General features: G+C 41.1%; 1 protein-coding gene across 4 annotated transcripts in view; it reads right to left on the bottom strand.

Moving 5' to 3' along the window:
- LOC124045942 (DNA (cytosine-5)-methyltransferase 3A-like) overlaps positions 1–16,101 on the bottom strand; it is a 38,861-nt gene extending 22,760 nt beyond the window's left edge. For 2 of the 4 annotated variants that reach the window (XM_046365774.1, XM_046365776.1), the window contains exons 1-7: positions 15,999–16,101; positions 9,870–10,010; positions 6,769–6,914; positions 6,393–6,606; positions 3,959–5,766; positions 3,641–3,806; positions 190–249 (exon numbers count right to left, since the gene is read on the bottom strand). In XM_046365774.1, the coding sequence (XP_046221730.1) occupies positions 190–249; positions 3,641–3,806; positions 3,959–5,766; positions 6,393–6,606; positions 6,769–6,914; positions 9,870–9,999 (2,524 nt within the window). In that variant the 5' untranslated portion in view covers positions 10,000–10,010; positions 15,999–16,101. The remainder of the gene's footprint in view (positions 1–189; positions 250–3,640; positions 3,807–3,958; positions 5,767–6,392; positions 6,607–6,768; positions 6,915–9,869; positions 10,011–15,998) is intronic. The other 2 variants (XM_046365775.1, XM_046365778.1) reach the window with 1 other exon arrangement.
- Positions 16,102–25,104: the final 9,003 nt, after the last annotated feature.

Raw genomic sequence — 25,104 nt, 5'->3', positions numbered from 1 at the left:
TTCATCAACATTTTGACATTTGAATTTTTTACTTTTTGAAAATACTAACATTAATGGACAAAAATACCCCAAACTCTTCAAATTAGATGCAAAATATATATATATAATTTTAGCCTGTGGTGACTGGCCTTAAGTGATATAGATGAATACCAATGATCATCTTCACTAACTGTCAATATCTTTTCTTACTGATTATCTTCTGCAGCCGCACTGTGCATGGCTTCACTGTCCCATTAAGGTAATTCACCTCTGGAAAACAACACATCCATGCTTCCATTATTAACAGGGATCCTGTGATAGAAGTATGTGAAACACTGAGAGAATCAATGGACAGTGTAAAATTAGATGGAGGTTATCATTAGGGATACTATAGGTATAGATAGACTCCAACCCATATACCAGGGGTACTCAACTACTATTTAGGAAGGTCCGGTCACACAACCCACAGTTGAATCAATGTTGTTTCCATGTCATTTCAATGAAATTACATTAAACCAACATGGAAAATACGTTGAATTGACATATGTGCCCAGTGGGACATTTCCTAGGTGGCAAAGGTCCGTATGGATAATGTCACTTATCGACGTTGTTATTAACCCTCACCTCACGACCCCAAACTGTTCACACCCCTTTTGTTGGCGGAATCAACATTTTGCCATTTATAAGCTCATAGTCTGGGGGGGGGGTTGTTTTCAGTTTTCTAGCTAAATTCCTGCTATTTTAATTTTGCTATGTCTTATGTGTGTTCATATGATTCCTAAGGCTCCCATTGGCACATAATCTGGCTATGGTAACTACAAGATTTAGATAGCTGGTTAACCTAATTTACCTACCTAGCAAACATGGGGTAGTTGATCAACTGGAATTTTCTGATAGGTTATAAACAGCTCTCTAAGGTCTGTCAGTGAATGACATACAGTAACAAAGGAAAAGTGCCCATGCACTACCCATGCACTACCCATGCACTGCCCATGCACTGCCCATGCACTGCCCATGCACTGCCCATGCACTGCCAATTATACTGTTATTCTACTATCCGCTGGTTGAATATGGCTGCCATTTACTACTGTAATGTGCATCCACAACTACAACATATCAATGTTGTTTCCATGTTTCCATATGATGCAATTGGAAGCCATGAGATTTTTTGCTTTTTAGTGCTGATTAGGGTGTCATGCCAAAATGCACTTTTGCTCTGAAGGCTTGTGCATTCCAGACAATGCTAGACAATGCTAATGGCACCACACATCAGGCCCGGCCAACGATAAAGTGACTAACGGGGAAGTTGAAATCGACGAGGGGGCAACATTTTTTGGGGTTCTTGGAATTAGGGTTCTTGGAATTAGAGATCGACCGATTCTGATTTTCAAACGACGATATCGATACCGATTATTGGAGGACCAAAAAAAGCAGAGACCGATTAATCAGACGATTTTTATATATATATATTTGTAATAAATTACATTTACAACAATACTGAATGAACAATGAACACTTTTACTTGAACTTAATATAATACATGAATAAAAATCTATTTAGTCTCAAATAAATCATGAAACATGTACAATTTGGTTTATATAATGCAAAAACACAGTGTTGGAGAAGAAAGCAAAAGTGCAATATCTGCCATGTAAAAAAGCTAATGTTTAAGTTCCTTGCTCAGAACCTGAGAAAATATGAAAGCTGGTGGTTCCTTTTAACATGAGCCTTCAATATTCCCAGTTAAGAAGTTTTAGGTTGTCGTTATTATAGGAATTATAGGACCATTTCTCTCTATACCATTTGTATTTCATATACCTTTGACTATTGGATGTTCTTATAGGCACTTTAGTATTGCCAGCCTAATCTTGGGAGTTGATTGGCTTGAAGTCATAAACAGCGCTGTGCATCCAAGCATTGTTAAGAGCTGCTGCCTACCACTGCTCAGTCAGACTGCTCTATCAAATATCAAATCATAGACTTAATTATAATATAATAAACACACATGGTCTTTAATATGGTCAAATCCGGAAACTATCACATTTCGAAAACAAAACGTTTATTCTTTCAGTGAAATACGGAACCGTTCCGTATTTTATCTTACGTGTGGCAACCCTAAGTCTAAATATTGCTGTTACATTGCACAACCTTCAATGTTATGTCATAATTATGTAAAATTTTTACAAATGAATTACGGTCTTTGTTAGGAATAATTGGCCTTTCAACAGTTCACAACTCCTGCATATACCCTGACACTGCTTGCACTGAAGGCAAGAGAAGTGACACAATTTCCCAGTTAATATTCCCTGCTAACATGATTTTCTTTTAACTACATATGCAGATTTTAAAAAATATACTTGTGTATTGATTCTAAGAAAGGCATTGATGTTTATGGTTAGGAACATTATTATTGTGCTTTTTTTTACGAATGCACTTGTTAAATCATCAAGTTGAAGTAGGCTCTGATTCGATGATAAATTAACAGGCACCGCATTGATTATATGCAACGCAGAACAAGCTAGTTAACTTAGTAATATCATCAACCATGTGTAGTTAACTAGTGATTATGTTTAGATTGATAGTTTTTTATAGGATAGGTTTAATGCTAGCTAGCATCTTAACTTGGCTCCTTGCTGCCACAAGGTCATTTTGATGCTGCACTCGTGTAACAGGTGGTCAGCCTGCCACGCAGGCAATGTAATCGGCGTCCAAAAAGGCCGATTACCGATTGTTATGAAAACTTGAAATTGTCCCTAATTAATCGGCCGACCTCTAATTGGAATTATATTGAATTCTGCTTATATCAAGCTACAACACAATAAACACAGTTCAAATTCCGAGACTTCGAGATCATTGACTGCTTTTGAAATCTGTACCCGGAGCTACGGGAAATAGGTGTACTGAGGGCATTGCAGCACCCTCTGAAAAATCGGAATAAAATAAAATCTCTATATTTTTAAATAATAATAATTTAAATATTTTTTTCTTCACTAAAGTAGTGTACTGGGTACTTACTAGTCCTATATTAGCCAACCTATATAGCAGTCTGTAGTGTAGCCCCAAAAATTGTTCTTCTAAGTCAACCAATGGCGGCGATGATGTGGATGTCGATTAAGGCATATCAATTAAATGCAGAAGACACATTTCGGTTGAATGCATTCAGTTCTGAAACTGACTACGTACCCCCTTTCCCAATCATTCCCAGTCAATGGTATGGTACGTTATCATAGCTACCCCATATAAGAATACCATCTCTTTTACATAACAACATACTGTATGTAAATAACAATAATTCTTGCCCACTCTTAAAATATAAATCTGTCTATTACCTCTATTACACTAACACAACCAACCTTATATAATACTACCCATAGACATACAAACCTGAAGCATGCTCATGCTACACTAACCTACCCCAACAATAGAGAGCTGCCGCCATCTTGAGCAACTCAACCCATTTAAGCTAACCCATTCATGTGCTAATCCACTTGATAAGCTGCTTACCGGTACACACACAAACTAATGCTAACTCAAAATGGAGCTGTACCCTAAAAAAAGCATTTGAGGGCACTTGTGTGTGCTACACTATACTACAGTACATTTCATACAGTGATAATAAAATATGTTCGTCCTATTCCAGTCCCTTAATGAAACAATGTACCTGATGGAATCTTTCTGGGACGACCTCTCTTCTTCATGCCAGACTCGTAGATACTGTTGTTGTCTGATAGAGCGGCGTCATTGGTCAGGTCTACTTCCCGAACAGAGTCCAGCTCACTTTCTGTCACACTGTCAGTGAACTGGGCAGCGTCCCCATTCTCCACAATCTGAGAACACAGATAGACACAAGTAATATAGATGCAGATACAGACGCAAGCACACGCAGATAAGAACATAAATGGGACAATACCAACACAATAACTTCCATGCAGGAGTGCAGTGACATACAATTGTGTGATGCTTTTTGTCTTTCCCCTACCTGTGTGAAGACCTTCTGGGCTTCAAGTGGGGGGCAAGGCATGGCTAAGAGGGTCAAAACAAGTTTCCTGAAGATGCTGGTTGATCCAGAAGCCTTCAACACAGTGCACCAATGTTGCTCCAGCGAGGCGGCTGCAGAGCCATTTTGGATGCCCCCATCAGATCCATTTCCTCCCTCTTCCCACTCTCCCTCCTCTGCCAGCTGGTACTCCAGGAACTCCTTGTTCAGCTGGCTGATCTCCTCAGGTGAGCTGCAGAGCCCAAGTTTAGCCCCCAGCTCTCCCACCACCTTCCCTGTGACCGTCAACCTACCCTGGGGGCTCAGTAGCTGGGCCATGCTCCTCAACACGCCGTCACTCAGAGGCAGCCCCTCCACCACGCTGGCTGTAAGTGCTGTGTAGAAAGACAGAGCCTGTTTCTGTAAAAACTGCAGTGCTTCACTTCCTGAATCTGATGACTCACACAGGAAGTCCTCCACTGCAGCCCCACCTACGTTCAGCTCTGGCCCTGGCAGGTGGAACTTTGTGGTCTTGAGGAGAGAGACGTCACGTTCCTTGAGGAAACGCACGACTGCTTGAGGACGGAGGAAACTGGAGGCATAGGAGCGCAGGAGGTTGCTGGCTTCCTGTAGGATCTGTACCAGGTCGGCCCGGGCCGAGCCCTCATGGTGGTGCAGTCGCTCTTGGAAGGCACGAAGGGGCTCCAGGGCCTGGTTTAGGAACATAAAGGTAGCCTTGATTTGGGGATCCTGCAGTTGTGTGCAGATCAGTTTGGCCTTCTCATCTACGTCATCCTCTTTGTTACAGGAGCTGAAGTGGGAGATTAGATCTGTCCACATTTCCAACACTTTCCTGGCTAACATGCAGAAGTTAAGGCAGCAGGTGGTGAGGGGAAGGGTAAGGCCATTGATACTGGTTATGCTAGAAAACAGTTCCTTCAGGTTGTCATTCTTGGTGGAGCAGAAGGAGTAGTAGGAGTAGATATCTACAATTAGCTCCTGGGCCTGAGTGGAGAGCTCTACCATCCCAGCATGGCAGGATGCATCAGCCACTCCATACAGCCTACCTAGCACCACCACGTTGGGGTTGAGCTCCCTAAGCTGTGAGCAAATCTGCTCAGAGGCAGCACCGTTACCATCTGTGTAGAGAGCCGCGAGGTTAGCTGCAGGAAGCCCAAACCTCTTCAAGGTCTCCACCAAAGCCGCAGCAGTTTCCTCTCCAGTATTGTCTTCGGCTGGAGACTGCAGGACATCCAACAGCCTGATGCAGTGTCTGGCTGCCTTCACATCAAAATAGCCTACTAGAACTACAGAAGCTATGCCAGCCTCCCCTAGCACCACTCCTCCGTACATGTATATGCAGTAAGGAGTCTTTTGGCAAGCGGACACTATGTCTTCTGGGTACTGTAGACCCAGGACATACTGACCGTATCTATTAGACACCTGGTCCCCAGCCGCGGACGGACCAGAGACGCAGTTAACCTGAATGAAGCACAGGACCAACTCACTACAGGGTGGACAGCTGCTGATGCTGCCCTGCCTGCTCTTTCTCGCCTCGGTTCTTACATTGCATCCATTGGCAGCCAGGGTAAGTTTCTGGTGCCTCTTGCACTGTGAGTGACGCTTGAGGTCAACAAGGCCCGAGTGATTGATGTTGAAATTCATGTCACACAGACTGCAGTAGGCATGGACCTCTCCCAGAGTGCTGGGCCCTACCCAGGAGTACGTCTCCCTCCATATATCTTCATAAACTATACGTTTCCTTTGATGCTTTCCTAAAGCTTCTTCATCCGTGTCGGTTTCCAACCCCCCTGTCGGAAAAAAGGAAAACACAAACAAACATTAACAGAAAAATACCAACAATATTCCATCCTGAATATAAGGTCACAAACAGCACAAAGAACATTGCAACTCAGGATTAGAGCCCTGCACGGGCATGGATTTTAAGCCCGAGCCATACCCGCGACTTTCAGGCCCTGCCTTACCCAGGCTCGAGTGCTTCTGCCAAATTTAAGGTGCATGTGTCCCTGCCTCAAATTAGAGATAACTTCCTCCCTGAGCTGCAAGCGGTCTGCTGCTAGTCTGCGTGTGTGTATATCCACGGCAAGACTATTAGATAATAGCTAGCTACATTTCGTCACTCTAAACTCTGACAAAACTGAATGAACATTACTATTTTCTGTGAAATAATCTCTCCTGTCGACTCTGACAATAATCTTGTGGTCTTATATTTGACCTGGTTGAAGCACTTCTGACACTGTGTTATGATCTTAGCAAGATATGAATGCAGAGCATGAGCAAACGGCTTAGCTTCAAAATGTAAGTGATCGTATTATTGAAAAACAGGCCCTACCCGGCCCTAACCAATGTATAGTTTAAGGGGCCCGTCGGGCTCGGGGAGCAGAGCACTACTCAGGATAAGTGAGAGAATGGATACCTGATTGGCTGGGGTTGCGGCTGGCAGACTTGCGGCCAAGTCCCTGGGGGGAGCGGAGGGGGGGTCTGGCAGGCTGGATCTCCTGGCCCTGGCGAGCCTCCACAGGGTTATACACCTGCCCCACCAGGTTAGCCTGGAAAAACCTCTTGAACCACTTCAGGAATATGAAGTTGGGCTGGAACCTTCCATTCATCAGCTCCTCCACTGGAACAATCTAAAGGGGAGGGATTTAGAACAATAAGCAAATACCACATGGAAGCAAAGGGCAAATCCCTATCAACCCTCTGCCCAGCGATAAAATATTAACGTACAATCAAAATAATATCCTTGATTTACAGTTAATGTGATGGATAAGAAAGTATGGGTGTAGTCTAACCTTGCTGACACCAGTCTTTCGGAAGCCAGCTTGAAGCAGATTGTAGTTGTGGATGAAGTCTGGTGTGTCCTGGGCCTGGAACTTCACTGTGCTCATGTCAATGCACCCAGGGAAGAGCCAGTCCATCAGCTGGCAGTAGCAGGAACCTGCACACCACACAGACAATATAAGTTTTAGACTATCTAGTAACAAGGGAGAGCAGGACAGAATAGCCAATAGTGAAACATGCGTTCAAATGTTATTGGTCACATGCACATGTTTAGCAGATGTTATTGCAGGTATAGCGAAACGCTTGTGTTTCATCAGTCAATAGAGAGAAAAATACTTGCCCACTAAGTGTCAGGAGTCTACATTTCACAATTGTACAGTACCAGTCAAAAGTTTGGACACAACTACTCATTCAAGGGTTTTTCTTTATCATTACTAATTTCTACATTGTAGAATAATAGTGAAGACATCAAAACCATGAACCAACACATATGGAATCATGTAGTAACCAAAAAAGTGTTGATTAAATCAAAACATATTTTATATTTCAGATTCTTCAAAGTAGCCACCCTTTGCCTTGATGACAGCTTTGCATACTCTTGGTTTTCTCTCAACCAGCATCATGAGGAATGCTTTGAAGGATTTCCCATATATGCTGAGCACTTGTTGTCTGTTTTTTCTTCATTCTGCGGGTCAACTCGTCCAAAACCATTTCAATCGGGTGATTGTGGAGGCCAGGTCATCTGATGCAGCACTCAATCACTCTTCTTCTTGGTAAAATAGCCTTGCACAGCGTGGAGGTGTATTTTGGGTCATGGGATGGAGTATCACTGCAGAATACTGTGGTAGACATGCTGGTTAAGTGTGCCTTGAATTCTAAATAAATCACTAACGTGTCACCAGCAAAGAATCCCCACACCATCACACCTCCTCCTCCATGCTTCACGGTGGGAACCACACATGCGGAGATCATTCGTTCACCTACTCTGCGTCTCACAAAGACACAGCGGTTGGAACCAACAATCTCACATTGGGACTCATTAGACCAAAGTACGGATTTTCACCGGTCTATTGTCCATTGCTTGTGTTTCTTGGCCCAAGCAAGTCTCTTCTTCTTATTGGTGTCCTTAAGTAGTGGTTTCTTTGCAGCAATTTGACCACGAAGGCCTGATTCATGCAGTCTCCTCTGAACAGTTGATGTTGAGATGTGTCTGTTACTTGAACTCTGTGATGAATTTATTTGGGCTGCTATCTGAGGTGTAGTTAACTCTAATGAACTTATCCTCTGCAGCAGAGGTAACTCTGGGTCATCCTGTGGCAGTCTTCATGAGAGCCAGTTTCATCATAGCACTTGAAGATTTTTGCGACTGCACTTGAAGAAACTTTCCAAGTTCTTGACCATTTCCAGATTGACTAACCTTCATGCCTTAAAATAATGATGGTATGTTATTTCTCTTAGCTTATTTGAGCTTTTCTTGTCATAATATGGACTTACGCATTCCTGCGTCTGTCTCCCGAGTCATTCATACCAACGTGACATGTGTTAAGTTTTCTGTGATGGTGAATAAAAAGTTGGCTACAGTTCAATACAAAATGTTGTCAGATACATACAGTATGTTCTGGTAATATCTGAGCTGGCTAGCCAGCTAGATAGCTAACTAGCTAACAAGCTAGCAAACTAACCAAAATATTTTCTAGAAAGTAGCTTTTAGCTGCCTGGCTTATTAGTGACATATCCTAAACACATTTTTAATCAAATGTTTCTTTTGGCATGTAACGTTGCTATTTGGACCCAGCTGCTGCGATGTCACGTGCCATTTATGTGTTTATACCTTTTCATAATGACAAGGACATGTTTGACGTCGGACAACAACAATAGAATGTTCATGATTTAATGTGTGGCAAAGCATACACAAAAAACAAAGACAAATACAATTTATTATCAAAATAACAGAATAGTATATTGTGAGTTTAATTATCTTACTGGTCTGTGCAGCATATAGGCTACATGGCCGTGCCATGCAAATTCAATCAAATATTATTTTGTTCATTAAACAGACAACACACACTTACATTCATTCCCCTGTTCTGATCACAGTCAACCCACATGTATATTATAGTAAGAATTAATATAATAGATTTTAACAGAATAAAATATCAATAATATCTTCCACACACAAATTGAGTGTTACAGAACGTGTGGAACTGCTGTCATATAACAAAAATGTGTATTTCAAAACAGGGCCATTGTCCCATTTTTTTTGCTGCAGAACAATTGGAATATTCTCTTCTGATGTAAAGAAACTGAAATTTCATAAAGTAGCTTTTTTGATCCACTTTGGAAGTGATCACACCATTGCGGCAGCGTAGCCTAGTGGTTAGAGCGTTGGACTAGTAACTGGAAGGTTGCAAGTTCAAACCCCCAAGCTGACAAGGTACAAATCTGTCGTTCTGCCCCTGAACAGGCAGTTAACCCACTGTTCCCAGGCCGTCATTGAAAATAAGAATATGTTCTTAACTGACTTGCCTAGTTAAATAAAGGTTAAAAAAAATACAAAAAATACAAAAAATAAAAAATTGCGCAATTTCTCTCCATTCAAACTCCCCACCAGTTATTCTGTCTATAGAAAGATCGGTTTCTAACTTAAACTACAAATCGCTAGGAGCCTAGGGATATTAACGCATCATTTATTAGCTAAATATAAGGGCCTTTAAATATTTACCTATCAAAGTCAAGAACAAATGTGTGAAATGACAGTATGCGTTTCACCAGGCTAAATGCCAAAGCATTAATGTGACAGTAGACAAGAACATCTCAAGGAAATAAATAGATACATTTAAATGTAGAGAATAAATGCATTAAAGCATATCTGTGAAGCTTTGTGATTGACAAGGACAAGTTTGATGTCTGACAAAAACAACGAAAAGTGACATTTATACTGAGAAGTTAGCAGGACTTTTAAATACATTACCACAATCATGACTAGGCCGGTTGGCGGAAATTAACATACAGGTTTTGTTGCTGGCAAAACCTTTCAAATATAATGGAAAGGTCGACAAAAAGTTGGCGGCAAAATGTCTTGTTTGGAAAAGCGGTACTAGTGAGACGGTACCTGAACATATCTGCTCTACCCTGGTGAATTTGATGTCCAGGATCTTATTGAGCCAGTCCAGCACCTCAAAACGGCTGCATTTTTCTGCAGTGGCATCTGGGGCCTGGTCCGGGTCCACATATGTCGCCATTTTGTTCTTACCTAGAAAATGACACAACACAGAGAAGTTTCACATGGACATTATAGCATTTCTTTTAAATCAAACATTTGCACCTGTGTGTGATCATTTAAATATAAGTGCTGGTAAAAGATATTATACACCACCAACTAAATAACAATCCTATATTTCCTTGTGTCAAATTTGTAATAACCAGTGTCACGTTTTTATTTCTTGACAATAGTAAATCTGTAATCTGAAACCTTAACAGCCCTCAATCGGGTCAAAAGAAGATGGGGACCAGTATTTCATAGGAAGGGAGACAGCTCTATGTTGTCACAACAACTGATGTGCCTATCAAAGTAATTCCTACCTTTTGGACCTGAACTTTTGGGAGGAAAAGTATATGTACTGTGTATATATATATATACACTACCGTTCAAAAGTTTGGAGTCACTTAGAAATGTACTTGTTCTTGAAAGAAAAACTACATTTTTGTCTATTAAAATAACATCAAATTGATCAGAAATACAGTGTAGACATTTTTAATGTTGTAAATGACTATTGTAGCTGGAAACAGCAGATTTTCTATGGAATATCTATGGCATACAGATGCCCATTATTAGCAACCATCCCTCCTGTGTTCCAATGGTACGTTGTGTTAGCTAATCCAAGTTTATAATTTTAAAAGGCTAATTGATCATTACAAAACCCTTTTGCAATTATGTTAGCACAGCTGAAAACGGTTGTGCTAATTAAATAAGCAATAAAACGGGCCTTCTTTATACTAGTTGAGTTTCTGGAGAATCAGCATTTGTTCGATTACAGGTTCAAAATGGCCAGAAACAAATAACTTTCTTCTGGAACACGTCAGTCTATTTTTGTTCTGAGAAATTAAGGCTATTCCATGCAGGAATTGCCAAGAAACTGAAGAACTCGTACAACGCTGTGTACTACTCCCTTCACAGAACAGCACAAACTGGCCCTAACCAGAATAGAAAGAGGAGTGGGATGCCCCGGTGCACAACAATTTGCACAAGTACACTAGATTGTCTAGTTTGAGAAACAGAAGCCTCACAAGTCCTCAACTGGCAGCTTCATTAAATAGTCCCCGTAAAACACCAGTCTCAATGTTAACGGTGAAGAGGCGACCCCTGGGATGCTGGCCTTCTAGGCAGAGTTGCAAAGAAAAAGCCATATCTCAAACTGGAATAGCCTTCATTTCTCAGAACAAGAATAGACTGACGAGTTTCAGAAGAAAGGTCTTTGTTTCTGGCCATTTTGAGCCTGTAATCGAACCCACAAATGCTGATGCTCCAGATACTCAACTAGTCTAAAGAAGGCCAGTTTTATTGCTTCTTTAATCAGAACAACAGTTTTCTGCTGTGCTAACATAATTGCAAAAGGGTTTTCTAATGATCAATTAGCCTTTTAAAATGGTAGAGTAAATGGCTGTTAGTCGGCTAGTGACAGTGACTAAGTTCAGCGCAGGGTACTGGGTGGAGGCCAGTTTGTTTTTCAGACTCTTGGTCCCAGCTTGTACTGACCTCGCCTTCTGGATGATAGTGGGGTAAACAGGCCGGGGCTTGGGTGGTTGATGTCCATGATATTTTCTACATTTTAGAATAATAGTGAAGACATCAAAACTATGAAATAACACACATTTCCTCATGTAATAACCAAAAAAGTGTTAAACATATCAAAATATATTTTATATTTGAGATTCTTCAAATAGCCAGCCTTTGCATTGATGACAGCTTTGCACACTCTTGACATTCTTTCAACCTGCTTCACCTGGAATGCTTTTCCAGCAGTCTTGAAGGAGTTCCCACATATGCTGAGCACTTGTTGGCTGCTTTTCCTTCACTCTGCGGTCCGACTCATCCCAAACCTTCTCAATTTGGTTGAGGTTGGGGAATTGTGGAGGCCAGGTCATCTAATGCAGCACTCCATCACTCTCCTTCTTGGTAAAATTGCCCTTAAAATGTGTCTGTTACTTGAATTCTGTGAAGCATTTATTTGGGCTGCAATTTCTGAGGCTGGAAACTCTAAGAACTTATCCTCTGCAGCAGAGGTAACTCTGGGTCTTCCTTTCCTGTGGCGGTCCTCATGAGAGCCAATTTCATCATAACTTTTGATGGTTTTTGCGATTCACTTGAAGAAACTTCTTGAATTGTTCCGAATTGACTGACCTTCATGTCTTACAGTAATTTCTCTTTGCTTATTTGAGCTGTTCTTGCCATAATATGGCCTTGGTCTTTAAAACCCGCTACCTTGTCACAACACAACTGATTGGCTCAAATGCAGTAAGAAGGAAAGAAATTCCACAAATGAACTTTTAAAAAGGCACACCTCTTAATTGAAATGTATTCCAGGTGACTACCTCATGAAGCTGGTTGAGAGAATGCCAAGGCAAAGGGTGGCTATTTGAAAATATATTTTGATTTGTTTGACATACGTTTGGTTATAACATGATTCCATATGTGTTCATTTCAGAGTTGTGATGTCTTCACTATTATTCAACAATGTAGAAAATAGTCAAAAATAAAGAAAAACCCTTGAATGAGTAGGTGTTTTAAAACTTTTGACCGGTAGTACACTTCCACCTTTCTACCCAAAGAGTTCTTTATTCCTATCTGCACGGTGTACTGAGAACCCAGCTGGCTGTATGGACGGGGACAGCATATCTGGAGAGGCCATGATTCCGTGAAACAGAGTATGTTACAGTCCCCGATGTCTCTCTGGAAGAAGATCATTGCCCAGAGCTCGTCTACTTTTTGTCCAGGGACTGAACATTAGTGACTAATATACTCGGAAGTGGTGGATGGTGTGCACGCCTCCTGAGTCGGAGAAGAAGTCCACTCCGAATACCTCTCCTCCTCCGGGGGCATCTTGGAGCAGCCTCAGGGATAAGTTAAATTGCCTTGTGGCGTACGAACAAAGGATCCAATTCGGGAAAGTCATATTTCTGGTCTGAATGCTGGTAAGTTATTAACGCTGCTTTAATATCCAAAAGTTCTTTCTGGCTGTAATGACACAAACATTCTGGGCTAATAATGTCTATCAGCGCTATCTTGTTGTCACGACTAGTCAAGGTGGGTGGAATCAGGCGCAGAGAGCAAATAGTGAATAGAGGTTTATTCTCCGGTGAACAACAATAAACACGGAGAACCCAAAATACAAACAGGGTGAAAAATATCCAAAACAGGAAATAACAGACAAACCGGAGAAATAAAACACAAAAACACCGACAGCCGAAACGAAATGACAAAAACAAACATTCCCGCACAAAACAAGGGCGGGACAACCTACATTATATACAGATACTAATTAACTAACACACAGGTGAAAACAATCAGACAAAACCAACAGATAACCGAAAAGGGATCGGTAGTGGCTAATAGGACTGTGACGACGACCGCCGAGCACAGCCTGAACGGGCAGGAGAGCCAACCTCGGCGGAAGTCGTGACACTTGTCATGTAAATAGACAATAAAGCGTGTTGTATCATAAAATATAAATGTATTATGCAGACATAAATAAATATTGACATTCGTCATTTATTTACTATCTTTTCTAACTAAATGTTCACCCTGTGAGGTGCATAATCCTCACAGGGTGGAAATGTGGGGCCTAAACGAGCTTTTGCTCTGTGCGATTGAGCTAACATAATGGTAAACACTTGAAGAGGATTTTAACTTATATATCAAACTTATTTAGACATTTAGAAATTGTATTAACTTTCTCTATAATTTAGCCCAACATGGTGGAAATATATGAGTGAGACAAACAGACTATCATCATGAAACATGTTTGTCCTCCTGGGACCCAGCAATTCATTTTTGTCCTCTCTATTGGACATCAGTTCTTGGTCCGTATCTCTGAGGCCATTCAAGCGTATTATGTCCTGTTGTCCCTTTGTGAGGACATTCTGGGCATTTCAATGATATCACATGTTGGGGGTGTGACTTTGACAACTTTATCTTCCTGGTTCTTTAAAAAATGGCTGACATTACAATTTGCACATTTTATGAACATGTAAAGGAGGGTGTAATTACTAATTATAATTTTTGTGAGTATGATATTCAAATTATTTATAGCAAGTGAATATCTCAGGAATAGTTAAGTGAGTTTTCAGGACTGTGTAAATAAGAGCTAAATAAGAGCTTATCAAGAAAATTCCTCTATAGTGGACACTTGGATGCCGTGACTATGTTTTTTAGAGAGACTGTACACATTGACCGTAATGTTTTTTCTCTCTTCATATTTACGTCCTCAGTAATTTTGCAGATACAATAAAAGACAAATAACAGTATTTAAAACAAATTATAATCTTGGTAATGTGTTTTTTCACCCTGAACACTTTTGTAAAAAACAATATTAAAATCCCAAACTTTTCGGGTCTCAGGAGAACACATTTCCTTATCCTTGCTCCGTTGTTTTACCACCCCAAATATTATGACACTTCCTGAATGTAATGTCATTGTAGGAAGGGGATGATTTATTACTACAACCTATCAGGGTGGAAAGTGAAATCAGGGAAACACAGAAAATCTTAATACAATAATAATGAAAAAACTTTAAGAGAAATGTCAATTGGATTAGAAAATAATCAAGAAAGATTTTAAATATTGTATTGATGAATAGCATCCCGGAATATGAAAAAAAAACGACTACATCCACTAAAAACAAATCCAAATCTTTGTGTTTTTATGATAAATGCCACCTAAATTTTTATTTAAAGCCCTTTGGAATGTACATTTTACACTAAATAATCATTTCTGGGGACAGAAAAGGAACCGGAGTGTAGGAATTAGCCTACCCGTCCCATTATTTAACCAACCCTGGTCCCCTTTCAGGGGGGCAGCATGGGGTATTGGGGTAGAAAACCGACCAATGGATGAGGTCGCTCAATCTTTTGTTCTACTGAGAAAGGACTGATTTACTTTTTGCTGTTGTGTGGCTATAGTCAAAGGACAGTTCTTCGTCAAATCAATTCTACGATTTTACACAACTTATTTCAGTAATATTAAGCTATCCTTCATAAAGGCCCACTGGTACTACAATATACAACAGACCGGGTGCGTCATAAGACTGAAGGACTCAGAAAAGGGAAACTGCTGTGACAATGCAACGGGTCGTTCATTAGGGTTAATTGTTGTATGCGTGTTACATAGGCGAAGTCAAATCATCGAATCCATGGCTGAGGATATTGCTGCCATGTGCGTTTGCAAAATATGCAAACCACATTGCTTTCCCTTTCTCCGTCAGTTCCGACACCCTGGTCTTATTTTCTCCTAGTTTTCTCCTCCCCTTTTCCAAAGTGTATGAAGAAATCTCGCGGGGTAATTTTTGCCGCGAATGTTCCGTACAAAGAACAGCAGAGCGGTCAGTCTTTCCACTATCTTTTCTCCGATACAGGTTAGGTCAAATGTTGCATGTTCTGGCAGTGTGACAGCTGTAGTAGGCCAACCACAAAGTCAACTAAAAGTATCTTGACTTGAAGCCGGCATCTATCCCGTGTTCTACATTGTAACAAATTAATTGACGTGCACACGGGAGTTCAAGATATGGTTATTCTGTTGTCTAGCGTTTATTGTCAATAAAGCTGTTGCCTTTGTACTGGTGGGTAATCCAAGATATCACGACACTATAGGTTACTGTAGTAGCAAACAACATTGCTCACTTAATCTTGTTATTCAGCATTGCCATCTCTAATGTCCCCAAACTGACACGTAAACAAATACTGCAGATTGATTATAAAAGACAGGGAGCCTCATGTCTACTGACATTGTTTGATCAAATACAGTACCGTAACAGAGGAATAAGCATTCCGGCTCCTAAACTGTAGCCTTGTCTTTTGTGTCAACCAGTCTTTGTGCTTTTGTGCATTAGGCTCCATGTAGTTGTTGACCACTACATAATGTAGGCTATGCAAAATAAACGGATAATCATAGCTTCACCATGCTTCTCCTGGTGCACGATGGAGAATGTTAACCAGTGGCTTTAAATATGAATCAAGGGTCACCTACCTTCGTTGTTCCTTCCTCCGGGTAGACTCTGCCACCCGGTTTGAGAACCACAGGCTTCTTTCTCAATACTCTCCAATGACGTCTCTCCAACCGGGTTATTCTTGTTCGGGATTGGCCGACTGTACGAAAAGGGGACGTCCCATTGCTATACATACAATGGTAGCGCTAGAGTAAGAAAAATAGCACGGCCCAGATGTTGAAATTGTGTAAGATTATACAATTATATTTGATTCGCATTTAGATTATGGCGATAGCTCGACGATTTATGGAAACACACAATCGCCTCGAACTTTATGGGCAGTATTTGGGCCAGGAGTTCTTCACCAAGTTGGCCGACTGAGTTGGACTGAAAAACCTCCTGAAGATATGAATCTCACCAAACCGAAGGCCAACATATAGCCTAACATTAGACCAGACAACCACGAAATTAAACAGACTAACTGAATTGAAGCCGTTTGCGCATGTTTTAAGTTTAAAACACATAGGCTAAATTATTATTGCGTATGGGCGGAGATGTTTGGTGAACTAGTTATGAGATTATTATGACTTTAACTAGTGATGATCGCCGGTAAACTGATACTTTTGTTGCAACAAAGTTGTCATTTGATAGTTTTGAGTCTTCAAAATTCTTAGACATTCCTCGTATGGCATTAGGCCTACGTTGCCTAATTATGTTTTAATGTAGGCCTAATCACTTATGCTGTAATGAGTCAGCCATCAAAACAAATCCACAAAATAGCTACTGTCTGTAGTGTAACACCTGCTGAAGTTACAAATCGTGACATGGATACAATGTATGTAGGCTATCATCATTAGCCAGGTCTACAATGTAGCCTATCAACCGCAATTGACTAGGTATACCCTTTAATGTCCAATCAAATGTCAGTGTGAATGTTAATCGACGAGGCAACACTATTTCAAAGTTCGAATAAACTATTGCAGACTTTAATTTCAATTACACGGCCACAGTGGGAGAGAAATTATGGAAATTAGTGTCAAGAAGATGGCGGTGGCGGTGCGTGCCCGGGAGCTCCCACGTGGACGGTTGAAAGCGGGCGGTCATAGAACCTAATTGAAGACTCACCGCTAAATGTAAAAGGGTAATCTGCTATTTCAACATCAATTTTCCCCTAATTGATTGATATGTACCCATTGATTCTCGAAGACTATAACTTCCGAACTGCTTCATGCGTTTAGTTCAACTGTCGCACCCCATCAGAACCCAAAATATAAACTCCAATGTTTGAAACAAACGTAATGTAAACAAACGCTGTACAGCCTCGAAACATGGTTAAAACGAATATTTTGAAATCATGGATGGTCAGACCTTGCAAGCATATAGCTATGTCTATGAGAGTGGTAAAAAAAACAGCCTCAGTGTTTTAGCGGAACAAGTAGCAGGTTACCTTTCTTCATGTTTTATGTGCTGATTGCCGCTATAAATTCGCGCGAAAGAAACACAAGTGAATCATTACTGCATACGGTCACGAGGTACAATTTTTGGGCGGATAATGAAATCATAATGAATCACAGGGACAGATGCAGCAATTTTCCTATTGATAAATAAAAACCATTGTCAGACTCTAATTGGCAGAAAGTAGAAACAAATGATTCACTAGTTGGATAATCTTGAACTAGGTTTAGGCTGATTGAGTTTACTCAATATAGACTCTAATTGGCAGAAAGTAGAAACAAATGATTCACTAGTTGGATAATCTTGAACTAGGTTTAGGCTGATTGAGTTTACTCAACTCCACAATATATATATATATATATCTCGAGGGAGTTGAGTTGGAAAAAGTGTTGGCGGACTGTAGCTCCGACTACTACATTGAGTCCTTATCAAGCGAGTCCGTATCAGTCGATGTCAATTCTTTAACGCTTTTCTTGTAGTAGGCCTATCTATGTTTGTGGCGTGTAGCTATGAGCTTTTCTTTGGGTGATGAAATCAATCCATACTTTTTGCTAAAAGTAATATTTTACGCGACCCCTGACAAGGGAGAAGGTACAGTCGTTCATGGACACTTTTTTTTGTTATGGTGTGCACAGAATCATATATTTTTTATTTAAAAAACGATGGATTCCAAATCCAACTGACAACTCTATAACAATCAGGACAACAACAGGTACACAGCAAGCTTAAATAATGGATATTTATCAAAAATATCAGTGGTAGTGCACACTTGAAGTCGTAACTTCCTACTCCATTGGAAAATAGTGGATTAAGGGGCGCAATTTGTCAGATCAAATTACATTTTTATTTTTTTAAGTATTGACATCGGCAAACAAGGAAAAGCCTGCATTTACACAGGACAAACATGAGTACAATGAAAGCATTAAAGAATGTATATTTTTACAGGTATTATTTATAGTGACTTGATGTAGTGGCGTTACATTCTTCTAGAGGCATGACGCCAGAACCCTGTAAACCTCTGGACGATTTCCATATTACAGGGAACTAAATTAGAGCTAGGTTTAGGCATATGTCATTAATTCAATAAATAAACATGTAATTGGTATTGCATTTAGCTGGTTATTTACATGTCATTGGTCTGATGATCTCTCATGGTTTTACTTCAGTTTGTTGTAGCCAAACATGTTTGGTCAACAGAACTATTATAACCCTAAAATAGACTTAAAAAGAGGTGTTATGGGTTCACACTCAAAATGTTTAGTGCAAACCCATAACACCTCTTTTGTTTGTCTGAATTCGCAGGTTTTACACACCAGTCAAGCCTCTCTTTTGATTAGCTATAATAGACTTCTCACAGAAGGAAAAATAGAATATTGTGAGGGCCAGGGATCTTTGAAATACTTAATCCAATCACATGATGTTTCTTCAATCATATCTTTAGGCAAAAGGGAGGGCAAGAGTCACAGTATGAAAGAGCTTATAAAGGGTTGAAGAAATTATCCCAATAGAAAACTACTATCTGTGCAGTATAAATACAGTATTTTGCATTTTTGCAACCCTCCTGTAATAGTGCAGTTGTGTCGTTCTGAAAATGTTCTTTAAATGTTTTAGGCTTATGACATGACATTCAGAGGTAACTTCACATGATCTGCAACAGCTATATGACAGAAAACTTTTCCAAAGTTGAGGATACAGACATGAGGATACAGACATACAGCCCTTTAGGCACAAGTGGATCATCAAAATAACACCATGCCCCCCTGACAGGGCTCCAGCAAGGTCCCATTCCTTTCTCAACACCCCCTTTAGTTTCAGCCCAGTGGAAGCTTGTTATAACCCTTTATAAATCAGGATCGCAGAGGTCAAAGTAGCCTTTGTTTGTCTAGCAACCTCTTCACCATCCCATCCTCGATCTTCCCAAGCATGAGGGAGTCAAGGGATGCTAACATCAAGGGGTAGATAGAAGGTTGAGAGAGTCACACATTAATGAGATTTGTAGGATATGCAAAAAATATATATATTTTGCAACTGAATTCCTGTGTGTGTAATTATTATCTATGTGTGTTGAAAATTGGAGTGACCAAATAACAATGAAATGGTCTGATTTTCTCTTTAGGAGCCGCTTTGTCTGCAGGGTTGGAAGATAAGTGAGGGATCATATGTGGTCTGTGTTGAATCAGTCAGAAAGAGGGTGCACACATCCATATATTCCACCAACCTTGTGGAGAAATAGTGGCACAGAAGAAGAAAGATTAGCACACCATGAAGAGCAAGCAAGGTCAAATCCGTTTATATGCATTTATAAAGGAGAACGCTAATGTCTTTTGGCTTCAACAGCCTTTGTCAGAGTTCTCCTAAAGTTAAAACTGTGCCACAACAATGACCACTTGATTAAACCTAATTGTGGTTTATCACTACCCAAAAACGTAACACCTGTGTGTCGTCATAATTTTAGGATTACCCAGAGATTCTAAGGACATAATGATCCGGATTATTCACTCAGAGTGACATGGTTTACCCATTGCCGTAAATGATTGACTTTGAGACAATCCCATGGCGCCCAAACTCAGTTTGTATGCTAGGCTGTAGTAGGCTACTAGGTCAATAGTCTGTAGGAAAGGTTTAACTTAGAAATGTCATTGGAGATGTGCATACCACCAAAAAGTGGTAATAAGCCATTTTGCTACTTACCCAGAGTCAGATGAACTCGTGGATACCATTTTTATGGCTAGCTAGCATAGCTGTAGACTTCCATTCATTGTGCTAACACTAGTTAGCACTGGCTCGCGAAACAACCTTTAATTTCATGCTGCACGCAGAGACATAAACATGGTATCTACGGGTTCATCTGACTCTTGGTATGTTGAAAAATGGCATAATTGCCAGAATCTCGCAGTAAGTATGTAGGCCTAGGTAATAACTTATTTCAAATCCTCACTTAAAAAGAGGGGGAGGTGGGCGGGAATGGGTAGTATTTGTAAGTGAGAGAAAAAAAGAAGGGAGAAGGGGGAGTCTGAAAGGAGAGAAAACAGAGATAGGGGCCAGAGGGAAGATGGGGGAGGGTATAATGCTTTAGGGTTGGCTCTGACAGGTGCGACCAGGCCCAAGTGAATGTCAGTGTGACCATGGGGGGTACTTACAAGCATGTCACAACCAACCAGGGCACTAGATTAGGGGTTTGTGGGGTGCAGGGATTGTTTGTGTCTCTCACAGTGAACCTGTTATTGCCACTGATCACAGCTGGGATTGACTGGGAAGAAGGGACAAACACGGGTGGCTGTAACAGTTTAAAAAAGACAGCCGCGATAAAGGGTGAATGTGTATCTGTGCATGTAAGACAAGCAGATGTGTTAATATCGAAATGGCTTTTCGTATGAGATTCGGTAAGAGAGAACGTTTGTGGCATTTGCAGCAAGTTTGTGTCATGTTGGTAGAGTAAAGAAATAACATCTTAATTTAAAAATAATATTATGAACAAATGAGTAGTAGGAAAATGCAATGAACCCTTCATGCATCTGACAGTATTGTAACGTTTTCTTTGGTAAATATTTTTTTCACAAGAAGTACATATAGGTATAGTACTAGTGTTTTCTGGTAGGCCTACTAACTGACCAGGAAGACTATTTCTTGACCAACAGGATTTGTGGTTTATTATTTTGAGCTTGCCAACCCTTTCTAACAGATGTTATGTCAAAGATAAACGTGCTCATGTGAGCGAAGGTAGGGTCACCAGGGTCACACACACACTTTGCCTTTGTGTAGAAGGAACATGCTTCCTCTTTGGAGGGCCTCTTCAGGTTTTTACCACAGAGGGGAAAAAGAAGAGAAGCGAAACCATCTAAATCCTTTAGCTAACAGCGAAACTCAACTTCAGCTGTGTTACAAATCTCCCTTCCATCCCCTCGTTCATCTACCAGCTAAAACTGCTCTGTCAAGCCTACAAAAATGGCTGATAGGGTCACAAGTGCCTAGGGAAATCCTCTTATACAAGCCTGAAGTTTTATTTGATTAATCTCTGAATTCATTTAAATAAATTGTACATTAACCTTCACAATAGCAGTGCAAAGAGAGCCCAAGGGGTTGGATTTGGCTTCACAGGAAGGGTTTAGGATATGCTATGTGAGGAGTTGGAGAGCATTGGACATGAGCCAACACCTGTCTCTCTCTAGTCTACTGAATAGGGGTTCAGACGGGTCAGAAGCAGGAAAACATATTGTGACTGACACCCCGTTTTTAAGATCATAAGCATTTGTAGCTTTGTAGCCTAGAGAGGAACTTGATGCACACCTCAAAGACCACCAAGGCGCTGATCCTCAATTAATATGGGAACCGCACTGGTCCCAAATAAATTTGAATTGAGTAGAAAGTACAGCCTGCACAAGTGAACATGCATGCACTCACACGCACAGTACTCACGTTGTAGACTTCACTCAGATTTGAGATTTGTTTAACAGCGCCATCTACCTTCTTGCATTCTCCCTCGCTGAATTCAAAAACTAGGTTATTCCCCCCATGGTGAAATATAATCACAGTCATTTAGAGTATTGTGATACCCATAGTTATAGATAGATAATAGATTACATATATAATACAGGTCACAGAAAATATAATCATTTTTACCAAATGTATTTATTATCTATCTTTTTTTTTTAAAATGCTATTCTAGAACCGTTTATATCACACATTTGTCAGATGAAATGGGAAAGACAATCGTAAATGTATCATTGGCTGGCTATTGTATTTCTGGAGAATCTCTATGCTGGTGTGGGGGTGTTAATGACTGAGTGTTTGCTCCATGGGTATAAATAGAACGAGATAATTATTTGTGTTTGTGGAGGTTTTATGAGTTTGAAAAGTGTAGCTCTTTCAATTCAACAGCCTATAAGGCAGGTCTACTGCAGCAGTGCTGTTACCATGACACCTGTAGCTTACTCTGTTCGCTCCTCTCCACTAAGTGCTTCCTGAGTATTATTTCCATGTGGTTTCCAACTGTAGCTTCCTCTGTAGTCTATAGCGCAAGCCCCCTTCTCTGTGTTATCAGCCTCTCTCTGGGAGCGCTGTTAGAGTTGAGTAAACAGACCCAGAGTTAAACAGCCTATAAGACACTCTGAAATGAGTGGAGCTCAGCTAATAAAAAGCAGGAATGGGGTGGGGGTTGAGAAATAACTGGCCTTCAGTATATGTGCTATAGCTCTTTGTCTTGGTCTTTGCCACACACACACACACACACACACACACACACACACACACACACACACACACACACACACACACACACACACACACACACACACACACACACACACACACACACACACACACACACACACACACACACACACACACACACACATTTGTCAGACCATGCTCAAAGGATTTCAATATTTAATTAGGTACTAAAACATGAAAAGAAATATGCAAGCATATTCATATTTGTCTATATCTCTTTCTGTCTCATTCTCCCTCTCTCTATCTCTCCCTCCCATACCCCGCTTCCCATGATTAACCAGGCCTATCGGACTCTATGGTGTGTCGTTTCGTGTTCCTTAGTTACCAGTTGCCATGCTTTTCCTGGGCCATTTGTGTTTCCATGGTGATTGTGCCCATTCTGTCGTCTCCCGGCTGCCTCTTGGTTTTGCTGTCCCGATGGCCCCCAGCCACCCAGCCCCCGACCCCCCCCCCGACCCACCCCTCTATGCTTCCCTGCCTCACAGACCCAGAAGGCTGTCAGTGTGTGTTCATGTCGCAACTCAGCGCTTGCCACCATCCCAGATCAGTAATCTAACTTGTGGTGGTCCATGATACCATGCCTGAATAATCATAGAGGAACTGTGCTAAACGTGTGTTGAAGCACCCAGGCTCTCTCTCTGTCTCTCTCTATTTCAACAACAGCTTCTACATATGCATGGATACATCCATATTAGCAGTATGAAATTACATCATCTTGCTATATAAATGTGTTTCTTTGTTCCAAATGTCTTTGTTCCGTAGTTCCACATTTTTATCAAAAGACATTTAGATAAAATATATCAAATAGAAATTTAAAAACATGATTTGATGAACAGAGATGGTTTGTTTTGATACATGGAACTGTGGATGGAATACACAGGACAGGTAAAACAATCTCACACGCAAGCTGAAAGCTGGAGTTCTAAGGAATGTTCTCCAGGTGGCAGCAGTCAACCGATCGTCTCTGAGAGTATTACATGGAGAGAGGGTCAGTGCGGTGGAGGGTTAACTTGGCATCCTAACTGAGACTGATTCAGTATCACTCCCACTCATTACGCCTGCCTCTTATTCTCTCATTCAGTCTCACACTCTCTCTGTCTCTGTCCATCTCAGTGACGCTCTCTCCTCTCTCTCTCTCTGTCTTTCTCTCTCTCTCTCCTCTCTCTCCCCTCTCTCTCTCTCTCTCTCTCTCTCTCTCTCTCTCTCTCTCTCTCTCTCTCTCTCTCTCTCTCTCTCTCTCTCTCTCTCTCTCTCTCTCTCTCTCTCTCTCTCTCTCTCTCTCTCTCTCTCTCACACTACCTCAGACACCGTAAACTAGAGCTTTTGCACTGCCAAGCTCTTGCCTAAAGTTGGTGTTGGTGTTAGTGCTGGTCTGGAGTAAAAGCCTACACAGAGAGAGAGAGAGAGAGAGAGAGAGAGAGAGAGAGAGAGAGAGAGAGAGAGAGAGAGAGAGAGAGAGAGAGAGAGAGAGAGAGAGAGAGAGAGTGTGTGTGTGTGTGTGTGTGTGTGTGTGTGTGTGTGTGTGTGTGTGTGTGTGTGTGTGTGTGTGTGTGTGTGTGTGTGTGTGTGTGTGTGTGTGTGTGTGTGTGTGTGTGTGTGTGTGTGTGTGTGTGTGTGTGTGTGTGTGTGTGTGTGTGTGTGTGTGTATGCACACCCATGTCGGTGCTCAGTGATGGTGTGCCTATGTGTTTGATCCAAATTAATTTGAGGTTCAAATAAACCAATCCCACACACATTTGTTCCTTTGATTATGAGGTTTGTCCGTTTGAGCAGCATTTACCTCACTGTTCCCGTGGCATCAAGAGTCAGCAAACAAGAAAAACTGTGAAACGGAAAACAGCCTAACATTCCTACTCAAATCATGTCCCCAGCAGATGCCGGGAATTATGTAGCCTTGAGTCGGACCTTTCAGTGGGCTAGCTAATTCACTCACCCATCACTAATGCAAGCCAGTCCTGCCAGAGAGATATCTATCAAATACCACATGATGAAACTAAAATAAATAGCCCCGTCTGTTTGGGGCTGGGTAATTCACACACACAAACACATTTTTGCTTGGCCTGGGACCTATCGATTCAGCTGAAGCTGGTCATTATTCAGTGGGAGGATGAGGAAGTGAGAGCAGAGGGGTGGGACTTTTGTCCAGAATTCCATTGTGAGTCAGAGAGGGAGGATGGAGAGATGAGGATGGGGCATCCCACTCACCCTCCACTCTGCTCTGCACAGCTGGAGCCTCTGCTGTGCTGCTGTCATGGCAACAGCAGCAGTCACCACCAGCAGCAGTCCCAGCATGGTCCTACACAGAGGCCAGGAGAACTCACACACATATGGGTACAGAGAACACACAGGGGAACATTATAGGACACTAGACAGACATGCTAAAATGTAGACCTACACAGAGCATAGTGACACATTAAAAAGATGCCAGAGAGCCTAAAGAGCATTTTAACTCAGATCTGAGTA

The sequence above is a fragment of the Oncorhynchus gorbuscha genome, linkage group LG10 (assembly GCF_021184085.1).
Source record: "Oncorhynchus gorbuscha isolate QuinsamMale2020 ecotype Even-year linkage group LG10, OgorEven_v1.0, whole genome shotgun sequence".
Classification (NCBI taxonomy): domain Eukaryota; kingdom Metazoa; phylum Chordata; class Actinopteri; order Salmoniformes; family Salmonidae; genus Oncorhynchus; species Oncorhynchus gorbuscha.
The sequence above is the reverse complement of the archived record's forward strand: the minus strand, read 5'-3'. Positions and strand labels throughout refer to the sequence as shown.